This window comes from Ornithorhynchus anatinus, chromosome 16 (assembly GCF_004115215.2).
Source record: "Ornithorhynchus anatinus isolate Pmale09 chromosome 16, mOrnAna1.pri.v4, whole genome shotgun sequence".
In the NCBI taxonomy this organism is placed as follows: Eukaryota; Metazoa; Chordata; class Mammalia; order Monotremata; family Ornithorhynchidae; genus Ornithorhynchus; species Ornithorhynchus anatinus.
In genome coordinates, this window is record NC_041743.1 from 20343470 (window position 1) to 20363535 (window position 20066).

Genomic DNA, 20066 nt, shown 5'->3' on the forward strand with positions numbered 1-20066 from the left:
TTTGGATGGAGAGCAAAGGGTAAATTTTAGTGATTTTGTGAAGGTGGAACTGACAGGATTTAGTGATGGACTGAATATGTGGATTGAATGACAGAGAGGAGTCAAGGATAATGCCAAGGTTACAAGCTTGTGAGACAGGAAGGATGGTGGTGCCATCTACAGTGATGGGAAAGTCAGGGAAAGGACAGGGTTTGGGTGGGAAGATAAGTTGATGGGAGGACATCCAAAGTAGAGATGTAAAGTACTTGTATCTACACCAGCATTTAGTACAGTGCTTGGCACATAGTACATGCTTAACAAATACCATAAACAACAAAAAACAAGAAACTTCTCTATATTAATTCCTCCAAATGTGCTCATATTTCACCTTGATTACTGCATCAGCCTCCTCACTGACCTCCTGTCCTCTTGTCTCTCCCCACTCCAGTCCTTACTCAACTTGGCTGCCTGGACCATTTTTCTAAAAGAAGCCATTCAGTTCAGATCTCCCCACTCCTCAAGAATCTCCAGAGGTAGCCCATACACTTCAGCATCAAACAGAAACTCCTTACCACCAGCTTTAAAGCACCCAACCAGCTCACCCATTTTCATTTTATCTCACTGATTTTTTTTACCAAATCCAGCCTGCATGCTTCACTCCTTTAATGCCAACCTCCTCACTGATTTTCAATTTTGTCTATCTTGTAACCGACCTCTTGCTCGCATCCTCCATCTGGCCTGGAACTCCCTCCCCCTTCATATCTGACAGACCACCATTGTTAGATATGAAGAGGCAGGAATTCACTTTTTGAGATACTTCTGGGAAAGAGATGAAGAAGGGGCAGGAGGATGGATGCACTGAAAATAATATTGCTGGTATTTGTTAAGCGCTTACTACTAATAATAATAATAATAATGTTGGTATTTGTTAAGCGCTTACTATGTGCAGAGCACTGTTCTAAGCGCTGAGGTAGACATAGGGAATCAGGTTGTCCCAGGTGGGGCTCACAGTTAATCCCCATTTTACAGATGAGGTAACTGAGGCACAGAGAAGTTAAGTGACTCGCCCACAGTCACACAGCTGACAAGTGGTAGAGCCGGGAGTCGAACCCATGACCTCTGACTCCGAAGCCCAGGCTCTTTTCCACTGAGCCACGCTGTGCCGAGCACTGTTCTAAGCGCTGGGGTAGATACAGGGTAATCAGGTTGTCCCACGTGAGGCTCACAGTTAATCCCCATTTTACAGATGTGGTAACTGAGGAACAGAGAAGTTAAGTGACTTGCCCACAGTCACACAGCTGACAAGTGGCAGAGCCGGAATTTGAACTCATGACCTCTGACTCCCAAGCCCGTGCTCTTTCCACTGAGCCACGCTGCTTCTCTGAGGGAACTGAGGCACAGAGAAGTTAAGTGACTTGCCCACAGTCACACAGCTGCCAAGTGGCAGAGCCGGGATTCGAACCCATGACCTCTGACTCCCAACCCCGGGCTTTTTCTACTGAGCCACGCTGCTTCTCTAAGGAGTAGTCTCCTTAGAATCGGGTTTTAATTGGGGTTTCAATTTTTTCAATATTGTACATGGCCAGGTCACTGGGGGCAAGACATGGAGAAGAGGTGGGGACAGGGAATTTGAGGAGGGAATTATACAACTGAAACAACTGGCAGGGGCACATAAGTAATAGATCCTTCCATTTTACCAAGTCTAATCATTTCATTCATTCATTCATTTTTATTGAGTGCTTACTGTGTGCAAAGCACCGTATTAAGTGTTCAGGAGAGTGCAATACAACAATAAACAGTCACATTCCATGCCCATAATGTGCTTACACAATATTCCTATTGATTCTCAAATGCAAGGCAACAAACACAGTTATAGATATTTACTGAGTTTCCTCTGGTCCATTTATTAAATTTGATCAAAGGAACTGGTTTGTGGGAATGTGGTTGGTTGGGTGACAATTACTGAACCTAAAATGATGATAATAATGATGATAGTATTCATTAAGCACTTACTTTGTGACAAGCACTGATCTAAGTGCTGGGGTAGATACAGTGTAATCAGGTTGTCCCACGTGGGGCTCATAGCCTTAATCCCCATTTTACAGATGAGGTAACTGATGCTCAGAGAAGTTAAGTGACTTGCTCAAAGTTACACAGCTGTGGCAGAGCTGGGATTAGAACCCATGACCTATGACTTCCAAGCCCATGTTCTTTCCACTAAGCCATGCTACTTCTTGAATAGGCAATTAACACATTCTCGGGGTACCATTCATTCACTCAATCATATTCATTGAGCGCTTCCTTTCATTCAATCAATCATATTTATTGAGGGCTTACTGTATGCAGAACACTGAACTAAGCGCTTAGAATGTACAATTCAGCAACAGATAGAGACAATCGCTGCCCAACAACAGGCTCACAGTCTAAAATTGGGAGACAGACAGCAGAACAAACAATAAGTGCTTGGGAAAGTGCAATACAACAATAAACAGTGACATTCCTGCCCACAACGAGCTTACAGTCTAGAGGGAAGGGTACCACTCATCCCTTCAATCCAAACTCTGTATTTATTGATTTCAGAGATATCAGGGATATTCAGCAGCATTTTATAACAACTGATAACAATAGAAAGTGTATAAATGTTTATTATTACCTGTGCGAATGTCATGGTTGACACCCTCAACGGAAATAATGGCATTTGGAATTCCTTTGCCGTGTGAATCTCGTACTATGCCTTTAATGCCCCGATGAATCTGTTTATGAAACAATTGTTACAGAACAAGCTGAGGCAGTTATTATAATATGGTAAACAGCTATATGACAACGCTTCCTAAACAATAGCCTCACAAATCACAATTATAAAAACAGGGCAGTGATTACATCTACTAATTATATTAGTACTCTCTCCATCACTTAGTATAGTGCTCTGCAGAGTGTAAGTGTTCAGTAAGTATTGATTGGCATAATTTAGAGACATTAACCTATCCCAAGAAATGTAAATATCATTGATAATCTTAAATCTTATCCATCAGTTGGCCTCCTATGAATAATTTTGTAAATACTCATTTACAGTCCATCTGTTCAAAATAGATATTATTTGAGGTCAAAAGGTTCAGTAAAGGTGCAAGTCTAATGGAGAATTTATAGAAGCTGAAGTTGGAAACATTGGATGCTCATTATTAACATAATCATTATATATGTTGAGCACTTACTATGAGGCAAGTAACACTCAGAACATTGACACTGTTCTAAGCACTGGAGAAGATAATAATCAGATTGGACCAGTCCCTGTCCCACATGGGCTCACAGTCTAAGTAGGAAGGAGAACAGGTACTGAATCCCCATTTTACAGTTAAGGAAACTGAGGCACAGAAGTAACTTGTCCAAGGTCACACAGCAACCAACTGGCAGAGCCAGGATTAGAACCCAGATTCTCTGACTCTCAGGCCTATGATTTTTTCACTAGACCTTGCTGCTTCTCTGCATAAGCAATGAAAACATGAAAGAAAATGTAAAAAAAAATACTACAAGGGCATAGGTTGTTGTGGATTATTTTGAGACTTGCCTGAATCTCTGTCTGGACTAACCAATAAATTGTGCAATTAAATATTTAAGTCTACCAGGACAATTTTTTTTCCCCCTCTCATATTGTTTTTTAACCAAGGATTGCATTCTTGAAGAACATCATCTACTTCATTATTTTTTCAACTGAAAGCAAAATATTTTTAGCTTAAAATGTGGCCAATATTTTCAGAAGGGTAAAGTTTCTTCAGCCAATGCCAGCTCCCTTGGTATAATATTCATAATAAAAAACAGACCAGCACATCTGAGCCCTTAAAAACATCTCTGGCAAAACAAATTCTTATTTAGAAAAAATAAAGTGGTTACTTTTTGAATTCAACAAGAGAAATGAGAGATATATGCAGTTGTGCCTAAAAACAAATTGTCACTAACATTTTTGCTAGAATGATGAGAGAATGTCAGACAACCTTCATCCAAATACAAAGGTCTGCTTACATAGAGGAAGAAGTGTGGCTCAGTGGAAAGAGCACAGGCTTGGGAGTCAGAGGTCATGGGTTTTAATCCCAGCTCTACCGCTTGTCAGCTGTGTGACTGTGGGCAAGTCACTTAACTTCTCTGGGCCTCAGTTCCCTCATCTGTAAAATGGGGATGAAGACTGTGAGCCTCACGTGGGACAACCTGATTACCCTGTATCTTCCCTAGCGCTTAGAACAGTGCTCTGCACATAGTAAGCGCTTAACAAGTACCAACATTATTATTATTATATTGAATCCCCATTTTGCAGTTGAGAAAACTGAGGCACAGAGAAGTTAAGTGATTTAACCAAGATTATACTGCAAGCAAGAGGCAAGCTGGAATTGGAACACAAGTTCCACTTCAAATTTGCTGTCAACAGTCTCCCTTACCTTCAAAGTCCTCCTGAAAATACACCCCCTCTGAAAAGCATTCCCCAGTTAAGCTCCACCATCCCAGGTTGTGTCCACTCAGCAGTTGCCCTTGGCAATTTTACTTACTCTTTGTACTCATACATATTCTCAATTCATATATTCTTTTATTATCAGCAGGTACAGCACTACTTCTTTCTTCTCTTATTTGTGAATGGTTTGGGCTGTCAGTCTTCCCCATTACCATCATAAATGGCATTTACTGAGGACTTAATATATGCAGAGCACTGTACTTAGTGGTTGGGGGAATATAACAGAAATGGTAGACACATGCCTGACCCACAACAGGCTTATAGTCTAGAGGGGGAGACAGAAATGAATATAAATAAATAATTTATAATATACAATTTAAAGATAATGTACATAAGTACTGTGGTGTTGAGGTGGGGTGAATATTAATGCCCAAAGGGCACAGATTCAAGTGCATAGACAAGGCAGAAGGGGGAGGGAGCAGGGGAAAAGAGGGGTTAAGCAGGGAAGGCTTCTTAGAGGAGATGTGACCTTAATAATTATAATAATAATAAAAATAATAATAGCATTTGTTAAGCACTTATTATGTGCCAAGCACTGGGATAGAGACAAGTTAATCAGGTTAGACACAGTCCCTGTGTCAAATGGGGCTCACACTCTTAATCCCCATTTTACAGATGAGGTAACTGAGGCCCAGAGAAGTTAAGTGACTTGCCTAAGGTCACACAGCAGACATGTAGCAGAGTCGGGATTAGAACCCAGGTCATTCTGACCCCCAAGCCCGTGTTCTAATACTTTGAAGATGGGGAGGGTGGTGAACTGGCATATATGGAGGGGAAGGGAGTTCGAGGCTAAGAGGTGGACATGAGAAAGGGGTTGGCAGCGAGAAAGTTGAAATGGGGCATAGTGAGTAAACTGGAGCTAGACGAGCGGAATGAGCGACTGTAGTAGGAGATCAGTGTGAGGTGAGGTAGGATGGGGCAAGGTGATTGAATGCTTTAAAGCCGATGGTAAGGAGTCTTCATTTGATGCGAGTTTCTGTTTGATCCAGAGGTGAATGGGCAACCACTGGAAGTTCTTGAGGAGTGGGGAAACATGGACTGAACTTTTTTTAGTAAAATTATCCATAGAGCAGAGTGTACTGTATGGACTGTAGTCAGGAGAGACAGGAGGCAGGATGATCAGCAAGAGGGCAGATAAAGGTGGATAGAAAAACTGCTTGGATCCAACAAGGTTGCAGTTTGGATGGAGAGGAATGGGAGGACTTTAGCAACGTTGTGAAGGTAGAAATGATACGATTTGATGGCAAATTGAATATGTGGGTGGAATGAGAGAGATGAGTCAAGGACAATGCCAAAGTAATGGGCTTGTGAAATAGGGAGGATAGTGGTATTGTTTACAGTGATAGGAAAGTCAGGAGGACAGAGTTTGGGTGGGAAGACAAGGAGTTCAGTTTTGGACATGTTTAGTGTGAAGCGTGAGTGGGACATGCAGTCAGAGATACCCTTAAAGCAGGAGGAAATGTGAGACTGCAGGAAAGGAGAGAGATCAAGTTTGGAGATGTAGATTTGGGAATCATCTGGATAGAGATGGTGATTGAAGCCATGGGAGCGAATAAGTTCTCAAAAACTATAAAAGGAAAATAGAAGGGCACCTAAAACTGAGCCTTGGGGGGATGCCAACTGTCAGAAGGTGGGGGAGGCAGAGGAGAAGCCAGCAAAAGAGCAGTCGGAGAAATAGGAAATCAAGAGAGGACAGTGTAAGTGAAGCCAAGGTTGGATAAAGTTTCAAGGGGAAGTGAGTGGTCTACAGTGCCAAAGGCAGATGAGAGTCTAGGAGTATTAGGATAGAGTAGAGGCCATCAGATGTGGCAAGAAGGTGGTCACTGGTTACCTTAGAGAGAGCTGTTTCTATAGAGTGAAGGGGGTGGAAGCCAGATTGGAAGGGATCTCAGAGAGATTTGGAGGAGAGGAAGTGGTGACAGCAGGTTTAAACAATTTTCACAAAACATTTGGAGCGTGGCTCAGTGGAAAGAGCGTGGGCTTTGGAGTCAGAGGTCATGAGTTCGAATCCCAGCTCTGCCACTTGTCAGCTGTGTGACTGTGGGCAAGTCACTTAACTTCTCTATGCCTCAGTTCCCTCATCTGTAAAATGGGGATTAAGACTGTGAGCCCCACGTGGGGCAACCTGATTCCCCCGTGTCTACCCCTGCGCTTAGAACAGTGCTCAGCACATAGTAAGCGCTTAACAAATACCAACATCATCATCATCATCATCATCATCAAATGGTAGGAGGGAGATGGGACAATAACTGATGGGAGCTGTTGGGTCAAGGAGGTTTTTTTTTAAGGATAGGCAACATATAAGCATGTTTGAAAGTGGGGAAGAAGCCACTGGAAAGTGAAAACTTGAAGGAGGGAAGAAGGGAGGGGATGAGTTTTTCAAAAAGGTATGAAGGGATGGGGGTCAGGGTGGAGTGGGTAGATTTAGAGAGGAGGTGAGAGATTGCTTCTTGAGTTTCTGCAGGGAACAAAGGGAGAGTTGAAGAGACTGGAGGAGGAGGGGGGCATTGGAGAGGAGCAGGAGAGAGATTAGGGAGATCACACCAGATGGTCATTAGAGGAAAGAGATGGTGAGGCCAGGGGAACAGGAGGTTTGAGAAGGGAGTTAAATATCTAGAATAGTTGGTGGGGGTAATGGTATGGAAGTGAATTAGGAAAGAGAAGTATTGTTGTCCAGAAGAGGAAAGGGCTGGATTGAAGCAAGTAAGAATGAATTTAAGGTGAACAAGGTCAGAGATGTCTGGATTTCTGTCAACAGCATTACACAGCTTGGGCAAAGGAGCAGAGGAAGCATACTGTGGAGGTGATCCACGGCTGTTGGTTAGTGGTACAAGACTGGGGGTAGGGGTGGGCAGGAGAGAAGAGAGTTCAGTGAAAAGGGTGATGTTGAGGCCCAAATGATTTCCAAATGTACATCTCCAGCCCTGACCTCTCTCTTTCTCCACAATTCCACATGTCCTCTTAGCTTCAAGACATATCTATTTGTACGTCATTCAATAGTATTTTATTTATTTTCATTCAATAGTATTTATTGAGCGCTTACTATGTGCAGAGCACTGTACTAAGCGCTTGGGATGAACAAGTCGGCAACAGATAGAGACAGTCCCTGCCGTTTGACGGGCTTACAGTCTAATCTGGGGAGACGGACAGACGAGAACAATGGCAATAAACAGAGTCAAGGGGAAGAACATCTCGTAAAAACAATGGCAACTAAATAGAATCAAGGCGATGTACAATTCATTAACAAAATAAATAAGGTAACGAAAATATATACAGTTGAGCGGACGAGTACAGTGCTGTGGGGATGGGAAGGGAGAGGTGGAGGAGCAGAAGGAAAAGGGGAAAATGAGGCTTTAGCTGCGGAGACGTAAAGGGGGGATGGCAGAGGGAGTAGAGGGGGAAGAGGAGCTCAGTCTGGGAACGCCTCTTGGAGGAGGTGATTTTTAAGTAAGGTTTTGAAGAGGGAAAGAGAATCAGTTTGGCGGAGGTGAGGAGGGAGGGCGTTCCAGGACCGCGGGAGGACGTGACCCAGGGGTCGACGGCGGGATAGGCGAGACCAAGGGACGGTGAGGAGGTGGGCGGCAGAGGAGCGGAGCGTGCGGGGTGGGCGGTAGAAAGAGAGAAGGGAGGAGAGGTAGGAAGGGGCAAGGTGATGGAGAGCCTTGAAGCCTAGAGTGAGGAGTTTTTGTTTGGAGCGGAGGTTGATAGGCAACCACTGGAGTTGTTTAAGAAGGGAAGTGACATGCCCAGATCGTTTCTGCAGGACGATGAGCCGGGCAGCGGAGTGAAGAATAGACTGGAGCGGGGCGAGAGAGGAGGAAGGGAGGTCAGAGAGAAGGCTGACACAGTAGTCTAGCCGGGATATAACGAGAGCCCGTAACAGTAAGGTAGCCGTTTGGGTGGAGAGGAAAGGGCGGATCTTGGCGATATTGTAGAGGTGAAACCGGCAGGTCTTGGTAACGAATAGGATGTGTGGGGTGAATGAGAGAGACGAGTCAAGGATGACACCGATATTGCGGGCCCGAGAGACGGGAAGGATGGTCGTGCCATCCACGGTGATAGAGAAGTCTGGGAGAGGACCGGGTTTGGGAGGGAAGATGAGAAGCTCAGTCTTGCTCATGTTGAGTTTTAGGTGGCGGGCCGACATCCAGGTGGAGACGTCCTGGAGGCAGGAGGAGATGCCTGCCAACACCTCAACACCTCAAATTAAACATGTCTAATTCTGAGCTCTTTATTTTCTCACTCAAATCCTGCCCTCCCACTGTCTTTCCCATCACTAGAAACAACATTACTATCCTCCCTATCTCACAAACCCATAACCTTGGCGTTGTCCTCGACTCATCTCTCTCATTCACCCACATATTCAATCTCTCAACAAATCCATCCATTCCTCTCCATCCAAACTGCTACCATGCTGATCCAAGCACTTAACCTTTCCTGTCTTGACTAATGCATCTGCCTCCTTACTGATCTCCTGTCTCTCCCCACTCCAATCCATAATTCACTCTGCTGCATTGATCATTTATTAACAAAAACAAAAACAATCCGTCCATGTCTCTGCACTCCTCAAGAACCTCCAAATGCTGCACATCCATCTCCGCATCAAACAGAAACTTCTTACCATTGTCTTTAAAACACTCCATCAGCTTGCCCCATCCTATCTCACTTCACTAACTTCCTAATATAGCCCAGGCCACACACTTTACTCCTTTAGCGCCAGCTTGCTTATTGTGTCCCAATATTGTCTATCTCATTGCCGACCCCATTCTCATGTCTTCTCCCTACCCTGGATCTCCCTCTCGCTCCATATACACCAGATGACCAGTCTCTCCACCTTCAAAGCATTATTAAAGTCACATCTTCTCTGAGAGGCCCTTCCCCAATTAGGCCCTCTTTTACCCAGCTTGCTCTCCTTTGGCACTGTTTATGCATTTGGATCTGTGACTTTTACACTTTCGATATTTGCCCCATCCCCAGCCCCACAGCACTGAGGAACATATCTGTCTCCCCCTCTAGACTGTAAGCTTATTATGGGCAGGGAACTGAATTCCGTTGTATTGTACTCTTCCAAGTGCTAAGAACAGTGCTCTGCCCTGTAAGTGCTCAATCAATACCATTAATTGTTTGAGCCATGGATTTGCACATCAAGAGAAGGTAGTTTGGGTATGGAGACCAATGGGGCAAGATGGCTGTAGAATATTGGGGTGGGGTGGCGGGGGTGTTGTCAAACGAATGGAGGTCTCTTTGGGAGAAGAAGACAGATTTGTGAGGGGAAGTTGTATGGGAAAGAGAGCAAGTGAGGAGGTGGTGGTCTGATAACAGAATTTCAGAATTGGTAAGGAAACTGTAAGCTCATTGTGGGCAGGGAATGTGTCTGTTTATTGTTATACTTTACTCTCTCAAGTGCTTAATACATTGCTCTGCACACAGTAAGCACTCAATAAATATGATTGAATGAGTAGTAGAGAGTGTGCAGTGACTAGAAATTATAAGGTCAAGTGTGTGTCCACGTTGGTGAGTGTGTAAGGTGGGGTGGAGCAGGAGGTCATTGGAGTAGGGGAGAGGGGAACAGTGGAAGAGTCACTGGGAAAATCCACATGGATATTGAAGTCCCCAAGGATCAACGTAGAAATGAAGAATGAGAAAAGAAATGTGACACAGGAATCAAAGTAGTTCAGAATGTTGAAGGAGGTGCCTGGGGTGTTGTCGATGACTAGTACTTGGAGTGGGTGGTAGAGGTGGATGACATGGGCTTCAAAGGAAAGGAAAGAAAGGGATGGGGGAAGTAGATGGTGGGAAAGGGGCATTGGGGAGCAAGATGGAAGCCAACTCCTCTCCCTTTCCCAGTGAGTCTGGGCGAGTGGGAGACAATGAGGCATTTCCCACCCCTCTCCATCACCCTGCCCAGAGAGAGGTGGCATGGGAAACCATGTCTCCTGGGAAGGGCCAGGTTTCAGTGGTGGCAAAGAGGAGTAGTGACTGAGTCAGGAACAGGTCAAGTAAGAAGAGAAGCTTTTCACAATGGAGCGGGAGGTTCCATAGGCTGCATTTAGCTGAGGCTGTGGGGAGGGTACAGGGGGTAGAGACAGTGCAAGGTGTAGAAAGGAGAGGGGGGTCAATGTGAGGGGAAAAGCGTGAGGAACAACGCTGGGACAGGTTGACAGGGATAAGACTGGGGAGAGGGATGAGACTTGATATAAGGGTTGGAGAGAGGCTGGATGAGAGTGAGCTGAGGGGGTTGGCCGATGAGGATGGGTGCTGGGTGTTGGGGGTAGGGGTAGGGGTGGGGGAATCAGAGGGTGGGAATTGAGGACACTTGGTGGCACTAGGGAATAAGAGAGAGCTGCAACAGTAAATCTATATAGCCCAGTGGCCGATACAAGTTCTAGTAGGTGGGGACTCAGCAGTTCCCAATTGGGGGGAATCCACAAGTCCTAAACTGCAATTGACAAGTCATAATAATGGCTGTCCAGAGTGAATGGGAGAGCGCTATCAAGTCTCTAGTTTATTATAAGCTCTTTGAGGGCAGGGATCTTGTCTCATAGTTGTAGTCTCCCAAGTGCTTACTAAGTACACTGTTCTGCATTCAGTAGGCACTCCATAAATACTGATTGCTGTTTGAAACACACTTCATTTCTTAAAAGAAATCCAAAGATCCATGAAATGAAACTCTTCTAATTAGGAATTATCAGATGCACTAAATAAGTCCATTCCTCAGTGTGTCTCTTTCAAATAAACATTAGTTCTGTAATATGATCACGAAGTGGCTTCCAGGTTATGCAGACTCAGATTCTTTAACAATGAAATCAATCAATCAATTACATTGTTTGAGCTCTTACTGTGTGCAAAGCACTGTACTAAATGCTTGGGAGAGTACTTAACAATAGAGTTGGTAGTTACGATCCCAGGCCACAAGGAAGTCTAGAAGGGGAGACAGACATTAAAATAAATTACAAAGAGGGGAAATGGCAGCGTATAATACTACTAATAATATTTATGGTATTTGTAAAGTGCTTACTATGTGCCAGGCACTGTACTAAGTGCTGGGGTATTTCTATTTAGTTGCCATTGTTTTTATGAGATGTTCTTCCCCTTGACTCTATTTATTGCCATTGTTCTTGTCTGTCTGTCTCCCCCGATTAGACTGTAAGCCCATCAAACGGCAGGGACTGTCTCTATCTGTTGCCGACTTGTTCATTCCAAGCACTTAGTACAGTGCTCTGCACATAGTAAGTGCTCAATAAATGCTACTGAATGAATGAATGAATGAATGAATGAATGAATGGGGTAGATACAAGCCCAGGCCCGAGCTCTTTCCACTAAACAACTCTACTTCTCAGGATTGATCTGAGTCCTTGTAATAGGTTCAATAATTGTATTTATTCTATTTATTAAGCACCTACTACGTGCTGGAGAGAATACACCTGATTAACTTGTATCTATCCGGGCTTGAAGGAGCAGCATGGTACAGTGGATACAGCATGTGCCTGCAAGTCAGAATGTCATAAGATCCAATCCAGGCTCCACCATTTGTCCACTGTGTGACCCTGGGCAAGTCACTGCACTTCTCTCTATCTCAGTCAGCTCATCTGCAAAATGGGGACCGAGACCATGAGCCCCACATGGGACAGGGATTGCGTCCAACCCAACTCACCTGTATCCACCCCAGTTCTTAATACAGTGCCTGGCACATAGCTAGCACTTAACAAGTACCACCATTACTATAATTATTAACATATAGTAAATGCTGAACAAATACCATAATATCATTCAGATGGGAATTAGATATTGTCACTGTCCCTCAGAGGGCTCACAATCTACGAGGGATCAAATACATAGCTCTTAGCCCCATTTTATAAAGCAGAGAAACTGAGGCTCGGAGAATTGCCTAAGGTCACAGAGCAGGCGAGGGGCAGAAGCAGGACAAGAATACCAAACTGCCAAGTCTGCCAGTCCCATGTTCTCTCCCAATCGGTCAATGGTTTATGAGCGCTTACTATATGCAGAACACTGTGCTAGGCGCTTAGGAGAGCTCACCTCTAACTCTGTTGTATTGTCCTCTCCTGAGCGCTTAATACAGTGCTCCACACATAATAGGCAGTCAATAAATACCATAATCGATACAGTGCTCCCCTTGGGCAATTGCCCAGGCCTGGATTCACACTGCTTCTAGAGGTCACAGCAGGGATGAGAGGTCTGGGTCCATTGGCCAGCACATGTAGTCTAGTAGATAGAGCCCGGATCTGGCAGTGAGAAGGACTTGGATTCCAATCCCGACTATGCCACTTGTCCACTGGGTGGCCTTGGGCAAGTTACTTCACTTCTCTGGGACTCAGTTCCCTCATCTGTAAAATGGGGATTGAGACTGTGAGCCCCACATGGGACAGGGACTGTGACCAACCCCATTTTCTTGTATTCATCCCAGCATGTAGCACGGTGATTGGCACATACTAGTGCTCAATAAATGATGGGGAGGGCAGGGGGGATACCAAAGGTGGGATATCAAAGGTTTTACGGAATACAGACCCAAGTGCATAGGTGACGCAGAAGAGAGGGTGAATAGGGTCAGGAAATAAGGGTCTAGTCAGGGTAGGCCTCTAAGAGGAGATGTGATTTGATTAGGTCTTTGAAAAGTGGCTGTCTGTTGGATATGAAAGGGTATGGAGTTCCAGGTCAGAGGGAGGATGTAAGAAAGGGGTCAGTGGTGAGATAGGCAAGAACAAAATATAGTGAGAAGAGGAGTGAAGGAGTGAAGAGTACAGGCTGGAATGCAGTAGAATAGGGAGGACAGGTAGATGGTGGATAGGTAGGTACAATCTCTACCCTCACCACCTCTGAAATCCCTCCACCCAACCACAACCTCCTCATCTGCCTTCTCTCCCACACACCCTCTCCCTGAAAATGCAATTCTCCAACCAATTTATCAAGTCATAATGCCCCATTTAGTCTCCATACCCAAACTACCTTCCCTAGTTGACCAACTTGATGCTCTCAACACAGCATTCTATACTGAACTCATTCATCTTCCATTCCTTCACTGATCTTGAGTCACTAAACCACAGCCTGCTTCCTTCACCCTTTGCAGGTATCAGGTATCCAGGTATCCAGGTATCAGGTTGGTCTCGTCCACCTCTAGTTCATCCTTCCCTGCTTTAAGTCTGCCCTCTCCTCTACCCAGCAACATCATTTCTCCATACTTACTGGTATTATTGGCAAAATTATTGGCATTACCCCATGCCCTTGCCAGCAGTTTCAGACATTCATTCTTTCATTCAACAGTATTTATTGAGCGCTTACTATATGCAGAGCACTGTACTAAGCACTTGGAATGTACAATTCGGCAACAGATAGGGACTATCCCTGCCCATTGACGGGCTTACAGTCTAATCGGGGGAGACAGACAGACAAAAGCAATAGCAATAAATAGAATCAAGAGGATGTACATGTCATTAACAAAATAAATAGAGTAATAAAAATATATACAAATGAGCAGATGAGCACAGTGCTGAGGGGAGGGGAAGGGAGAGGGGGAGGAGCAGAGGGAAAGGGGGGGGAAAGGGGCTTAGCTGAGGGGAGGGGGGGGAGAGAGGCAGCAGAGGGAGCAGAGGGAAAAGGGGAAGCTCAGTCTGGGAAGGCCTTTTGGAGGAGGTGAAATCTCAGTATGGTTTTGAAGAGGGGAAGAGAGTATGGCAGAGGTGAGGAGGGACAGCATTCCAGGACAGCAGAAGGACGTGGGCCGGGGTTGATGGCGGGATAGGCGAGAACGGGGGACGGTGAGGAGGTGGGTGGCAGAGGAGCAGAGCCTATGGGGTGGGCAGTACAAAGAGAGAAGGGAGGAGAGGTAGGAGGGGGCAAGGTGATGGAGAGCCTTGAAGCCTAGAGTGGGAAGTTTTTGTTTCGTGCGGAGGTTGATAGGCAACCACTGGAGGTTTTTAAGAAGGGGAGTGACATGCCCAGATCGTTTCTGCAGGAAGATGAGCCGGGCAGCGGAGTGAAGAATAGACTGGAGCGGGACGAGAGAGGAGGAAGGGAGATCAGAGAGAAGGCTGACATAATAATCCAGCCGGGATATTATGAGAGTCTGTACCAGTAAGATAGCCGTTTGCGTGGAGAGGAAAGGGTGGATCTTGACGATAGACCGGCAGGTGAGACCAGCAGGTCTTGGGGACGGATTGGATGTGTGGGGTGAATGAGAGAGCTTAGTCAAGGATGACACGAAGGTAGCAGGCTTGAGAAACGGGAAGGATAGTCGTATCATCCACAGTGACAGGCAAGTCAGGAAGAGGACAGGGCTTGGGAAGGAAGATAAGGAGCTCAGTTTTGGACATGTTGAGTTTTAGGTGGCGGGCAGACATCCAGGTAGAGACGTCCTGGAGGTAGGAGGAGATAGGAGCCTCAAGGGAGGGAGAGACGACGGGGCAGAGATGTAGATTTGTGTGTCATGTGCATAGAGATGATAGTTGAAGCCATGGGAGTGAATGAGTTCACCAAGGGAGTGAGTGTAGATGGAGAACAGAAGAGGGCCAAGAACTGACCCTTGAGGAACTCATTTAGTTAGAGGATGGGTGGGGAGGAGGAGCCCGCAAAGAGAAACCGAGAATGAACGGCCAGAAAGATAAGAGGAGAACAGGAGAGGACAGTGTCTGTGAAGCCAAGGTGAGATAAGGTGTGGAGGAGAAGGGGATGGTCTACAGTGTCAAAGGCAGCTGAGAGGTCAAGGAGGATTAGGATAGAGTAGGAGCCATTGGATTTGGCAAGAAGGAGGTCATGGGTTACCTTTGACAGAGCAGTCTCGGTAGAGTGGAGGGGATGGAAGCCAGATTGGAGGGGGTCCAGGAGAGAACTGGAGTTAAAGAATTCTAGGCAGCGAGTGTAGACAACTCGTTCTAGGATTTTGGAAAGGATGGGTAGTAGGGAGATAGGGCAATAACAGGAAGGGGAAGAAGGGTCGAGAGAGGGTTTTTTTTAGGATGGGGGAGACATGGGCATGTTTGAAGGCAGAGGGGAAGAAGCCATTGGAGAGTGAGCAGTTAAAGACAGAAGTTAAGGAGGGGACGAGGGAAGGGGTGATGGTTTTTATAAGGTGAGCGGGAAAGGGGTCTGAAGCACAGGTGGAGGGGCTGGCACTTGCGAGGAGGGAGGAGATCTCCTCCGAGGATACTGCAGGGAAAGAGGGGAAAGTAGGGGAGAGGGTTGGGTCGGGGGGGAGACAGGAGGGGGAGGAGTGACTTTGGGGAGCTCAGACCTGATTGTGTTAATTTTTGTGATGAAGTAGGTGGCCAGATCGTTGGGGGAGGGGGACGGGGAGGGACAGGGGGCCTGAGGAGAGAATTAAAGGCCAGAACAATTGGCAGGGATGATGAACATCGGTGTTAATGAGGGAAGAAAAGAAAAAGTTTTGCCTTGTGGAGGAGAGGGCAGAGTTAATGCAGGAAAGGATAAATTTATAATGGATAATGTTGGCTTGGTGCTTGGACCTTTACCAGCAGTGCTCAGCAGCTCGAGCATAAGAGCGTAGGAGGCGGACAGAGGCAGTGACCCAGGGCTGTGGGTTAGTGGAGCGAGAGCGGCGGAGGGAAAGGGGGGCGAGTGAGTTGAGATCAGTAGAGAGGGTGGAGTTGAGAGCGGTAACCTGATCATCGAGAGTGGGAAAAGAGGATAGGGAGGCAAGGTGGGGAGAGATGCTTTTGGAGAGATGGATGGAATCAAGAGAGCGGAGGTCTCTGTGGGGGAGTAATATAGATTTGCAGGGGGAGAGAGTGTAAGAGAGGAGGCGGGTGAGAATGTTATGCTCTGAGAGAGGGATTTCAGAGTTGGTGAGAGAGGAGACAGTGCAGCGGTAGGAGATGATGAGATCGAGGATGTGACCATGTTGGTGAGGGGGCAAGGTGTGGTGGAGCAGGAGGTCAGCAGAGTCAAGGAGTGATAGCAGGCGGGCGGCAGAGGAGTCACTGGCTACATCCATGTGGATGTTGAAGTCTCCGAGGATCAGAGTGGGCAGAGAAAAGGAGAGAAGCAGGGTGAGAAAGGGGTCAATATGGTTGAAGAAGTCGGAGGTGGGACCAGGAGGGCGGTAGATGACGGCTAAAAGTATCTGGAGGGGGTGGTGGAGGCGAATGATATGGGATTCAAAGGAGGGGAAGTTGAGGGAGGGGGGGAGGGATAGTGCGGAAGTGGCATCGGGGTGAGAGAAGGAAGTCGACCCCTTCTCCCTTTCCGGTGAGTCTGGGGGAGTGTGAGAAGGAGAGGCCTCCGCTGGAGAGAGCAGCGGTGGAGACCGTTTCTTCAGGAGTGAGCTAGGTCTCCATAAGGGTGAGGAGGAGGGGAGAGTGGGAAAGGAAATGGTCAAGAATGAAAGGTAGTTTACCTGTAATGGAGCGGGGATTCCAGAGGCCACACTTGAAAGTAGCTGTGGGTGTGGGGGGCAGCGGGGAGAGGGGAGGGTTTGGTTGGGAACGAGGTGGTGGAGCTCTGGACAGGGTGAGAGGGAAGAGGGGTGGCAGTGGGACAGGAGGACTGGGATGGGGCATGCGTGGGGAAGAGTTATCGCCCTATCTCCCTTCTACCCTTCCTTTCCAAAATCCTAGAACGAGTCGTCTACAATCGATGCTTAGAATTCCTTAACTCCCATTCTCTCCTAGACCCCCTCCAATCTGGCTTCCGTCCCCTCCACTCTACCGAGACTGCTCCCTCTAAGGTCACCCATGACCTCCTTTTTGCCAAATCCAATGGCTCCTACTCCATTCTAATCCTCCTTGACCTCTCTGCTGCCTTTGACACTGTCGACCATCCCCTCCTCCTCCATACCTTATCTCACCTTGGCTTCACAGACTCCGTCCTCTCCTGGTTTTCCTCTTACCTCTCTGGCCGGTCATTCTCGGTCTCCTTCGCTGGCGCCTCCTCTCCCTCCCATCCTTTAACTGTTGGAGTTCCTCAAGGATCAGTTTTCGGCCCACTTCTGTTCTCCATTTACACTCACTCCCTCGGTGAACTCATTCGCTCTCACGGCTTTGACTACCATCTCTACGCAGATGACACGCAGATCTACATCTCCGCCCCTGTTCTCTCCCCCTCCCTTCAGGCTCTCATCTCCTCCTGCCTCCGGGACGTCTCCACCTGGATGTCAGCCCGCCACCTAAAACTCAACATGAGCAAGACTGAGCTCCTCATCTTCCCTCCCAAACCCGGTCCTCTCCCAGACTTCTCTATCACCGTGGATGGCACGACCATCCTTCCCATCTCTCAGGCCCGCAATCTCGGTGTTATCCTTGACTCGTCTCTCTCGTTCACCCTGCACATCCTATCCGTTACCAAGACCTGCCGGTTTCACCTCTACAATATCGCCAAGATCCGCCCTTTCCTCTCCACCCAAACGGCTACCTTACTGTTACGGGCTCTCGTTATATCCCGGCTAGACTACTGTGTCAGCCTTCTCTCTGACCTCCCTTCCTCCTCTCTCGCCCCGCTCCAGTCTATTCTTCACTCCGCTGCCCGGCTCATCTTCCTGCAGAAACGATCTGGGCATGTCACTCCCCTTCTTAAACAACTCCAGTGGTTGCCTATCAACCTCCGCTCCAAACAAAAACTCCTCACTCTAGGTTTCAAGGCTCTCCATCACCTTGCCCCTTCCTACCTCTCCTCCCTTCTCTCTTTCTACCGCCCACCCCGCACCCTCCGCTCCTCTGCCGCCCACCTCCTCACCGTCCCTCGGTCTCACCTGTCCCGCTGTCGACCCCTGGGCCACGTCCTCCCGTGGTCCTGGAACGCCCTCCCTCCTCACCTCCGCCAAACTGATTCTCTTCCCCTCTTCAAAACCCTACTTAAAACTCACCTCCTCCAAGAGGCCTTCCCAGACTGAGCTCCTCTTCTCCCTCTACTCCCTCTACCACCCCCCGTTCATCTCTCCGCAGCTAAACCCTCTTTTCCCCCCTTTCCCTCTTCTCCTCCCCCTCTCCCTTCCCATCCCCTCGGCACTGTACTCGTCCACTCAACTGTATATATTTTCATTACCCTATTTATTTTGTTAATGAAATGTACATCGCCTTGATTCTATTTAGTTGCCATTGTTTTTACGAGATGTTCTTCCCCTTGACTCTATTTATTGCCATTGTTCTTGTCTGTCCGTCTCCCCCGATTAGACTGTAAGCCCATCAAACGGCAGGGACTGTCTCTATCTGTTGCCGACTTGTTCATTCCAAGCGCTTAGTACAGTGCTCTGCACATAGTAAGTGCTCAATAAATACTATTGAATGAATGAATGAAAAGAGGGAAGGGGGTGGGAGGAGGGGCTTGGGTAGGGAGGAGCGTAGGGGGAGGGGGAAGAGGTGTGCCACTGGTAAAGTGGGGTTCTAGGGCGGAGAAGAGGAGGTGACTGAGAAAGCGGGAAAGAGCTGGGCGAGAGAGGGGAAGAGGAAGGAGAGGATTGGGAGGGGCAGATGGGAGGAGGGGGTGTGGAAGGTTATGGTGAGGCCAGAGAGGTAGGTGGCAGCACTGAGAACAATTGACAATAATATGCAAAAGGGGTAATATAGTAACATGATACAATAAAATATTATTAATAAGCGGGTTATGAGCAGGGTCGGGTGTTGACTTGACTAAGGGTCGACCTGATCAAAATCAAAGTCAAAAGGCTAGCGGCAAGGAGGGTCCTAGGGCTCATGATCCAAATGTCTCTGAGGCGGTGGAGGGAGCTCTGTGGATGTCCGATGTCGGTGGTGGGCGTAGGTGGCGGCTAAGGTACGATAACACAGTTAGAACAAGGGCATTGTTGCCCGGGGATGGGGGAGAGAAAGCGGGGGCGGGGGAAATCAATCACTTCATGGGGGAGAAGGGAGTGAGGGCTTCCCAAAGGATGGTTGCTTCCGGGAGGAGGCGGGGGAGGACGGTTGGGGAACAAAATGTCCCAAGTCCCGGGGTGGGAGAAGCAGGGGAGCACAATGTCCCAAGGCCCGAGCAAGGGAGCACAATGACCCAAGGCCCGAGCAGGGGAGCACAATGTTCCAAGGCCCGAGCAGGGGAGTGTAATGTCCCACAACCCGCGGTGGTCGGGGATGGGGCGGTTGGGAGTGCTGGGGAGAATAGAGTCCTGCGGCTCGGGTTTGCTACCAGGACGGGCTAGGAGGGTCAGGGAAAGTCGGGGGAGGTCTGGGAGCTATTCGTGGATCTGGTAGCTGCGGGGTCTGCGGTGGCGTGGGAGGCGGTGGGGTGGGGGAATCCTTAGTTTCGGAGTCCTTGAGCGGGGATCCAGAGGTCCAGGTTGGACAGCTGACTATAAGCCCAGGGGCAAGTCATTGAGGACTGATAACGCGGCTCCAAAGAAGCGGAGGTCCCGAGTCGACCTGGCAGCAATGACTGGAGGAGAAAGGTTCAGCCGTGAATAGGGACCAGCAGTCCAAGGTGCGGCTCCAAAGGAGAGGCGGTCGCAGCGTAGATGAGTCGGCCATCGGCAGCCAAAGAGTTAGCCGGGAAAAGGGTACCAGCTGTCCAAGGCTCCGCTCCAAGGGCGCGGAGATCCCGATCCCACATGGTGGTGGATCCAGCCGTGAAGAAGGGGATGGGTGGTCCAAGGCGCAGCTCCAAAGGAGAGGTG

General features: G+C 47.7%; 1 protein-coding gene across 1 annotated transcript in view; it reads right to left on the reverse strand.

Moving 5' to 3' along the window:
* Nucleotides 1-20066, reverse strand: part of CPXM2 (carboxypeptidase X, M14 family member 2) — a 171949-nt gene that overhangs the window by 13502 nt on the left and 138381 nt on the right. Inside the window, exon 13 of the mRNA XM_029080238.2 lies at nucleotides 2633-2732. Coding sequence (XP_028936071.1) covers nucleotides 2633-2732 — 100 coding nt within the window. The remainder of the gene's footprint in view (nucleotides 1-2632; nucleotides 2733-20066) is intronic.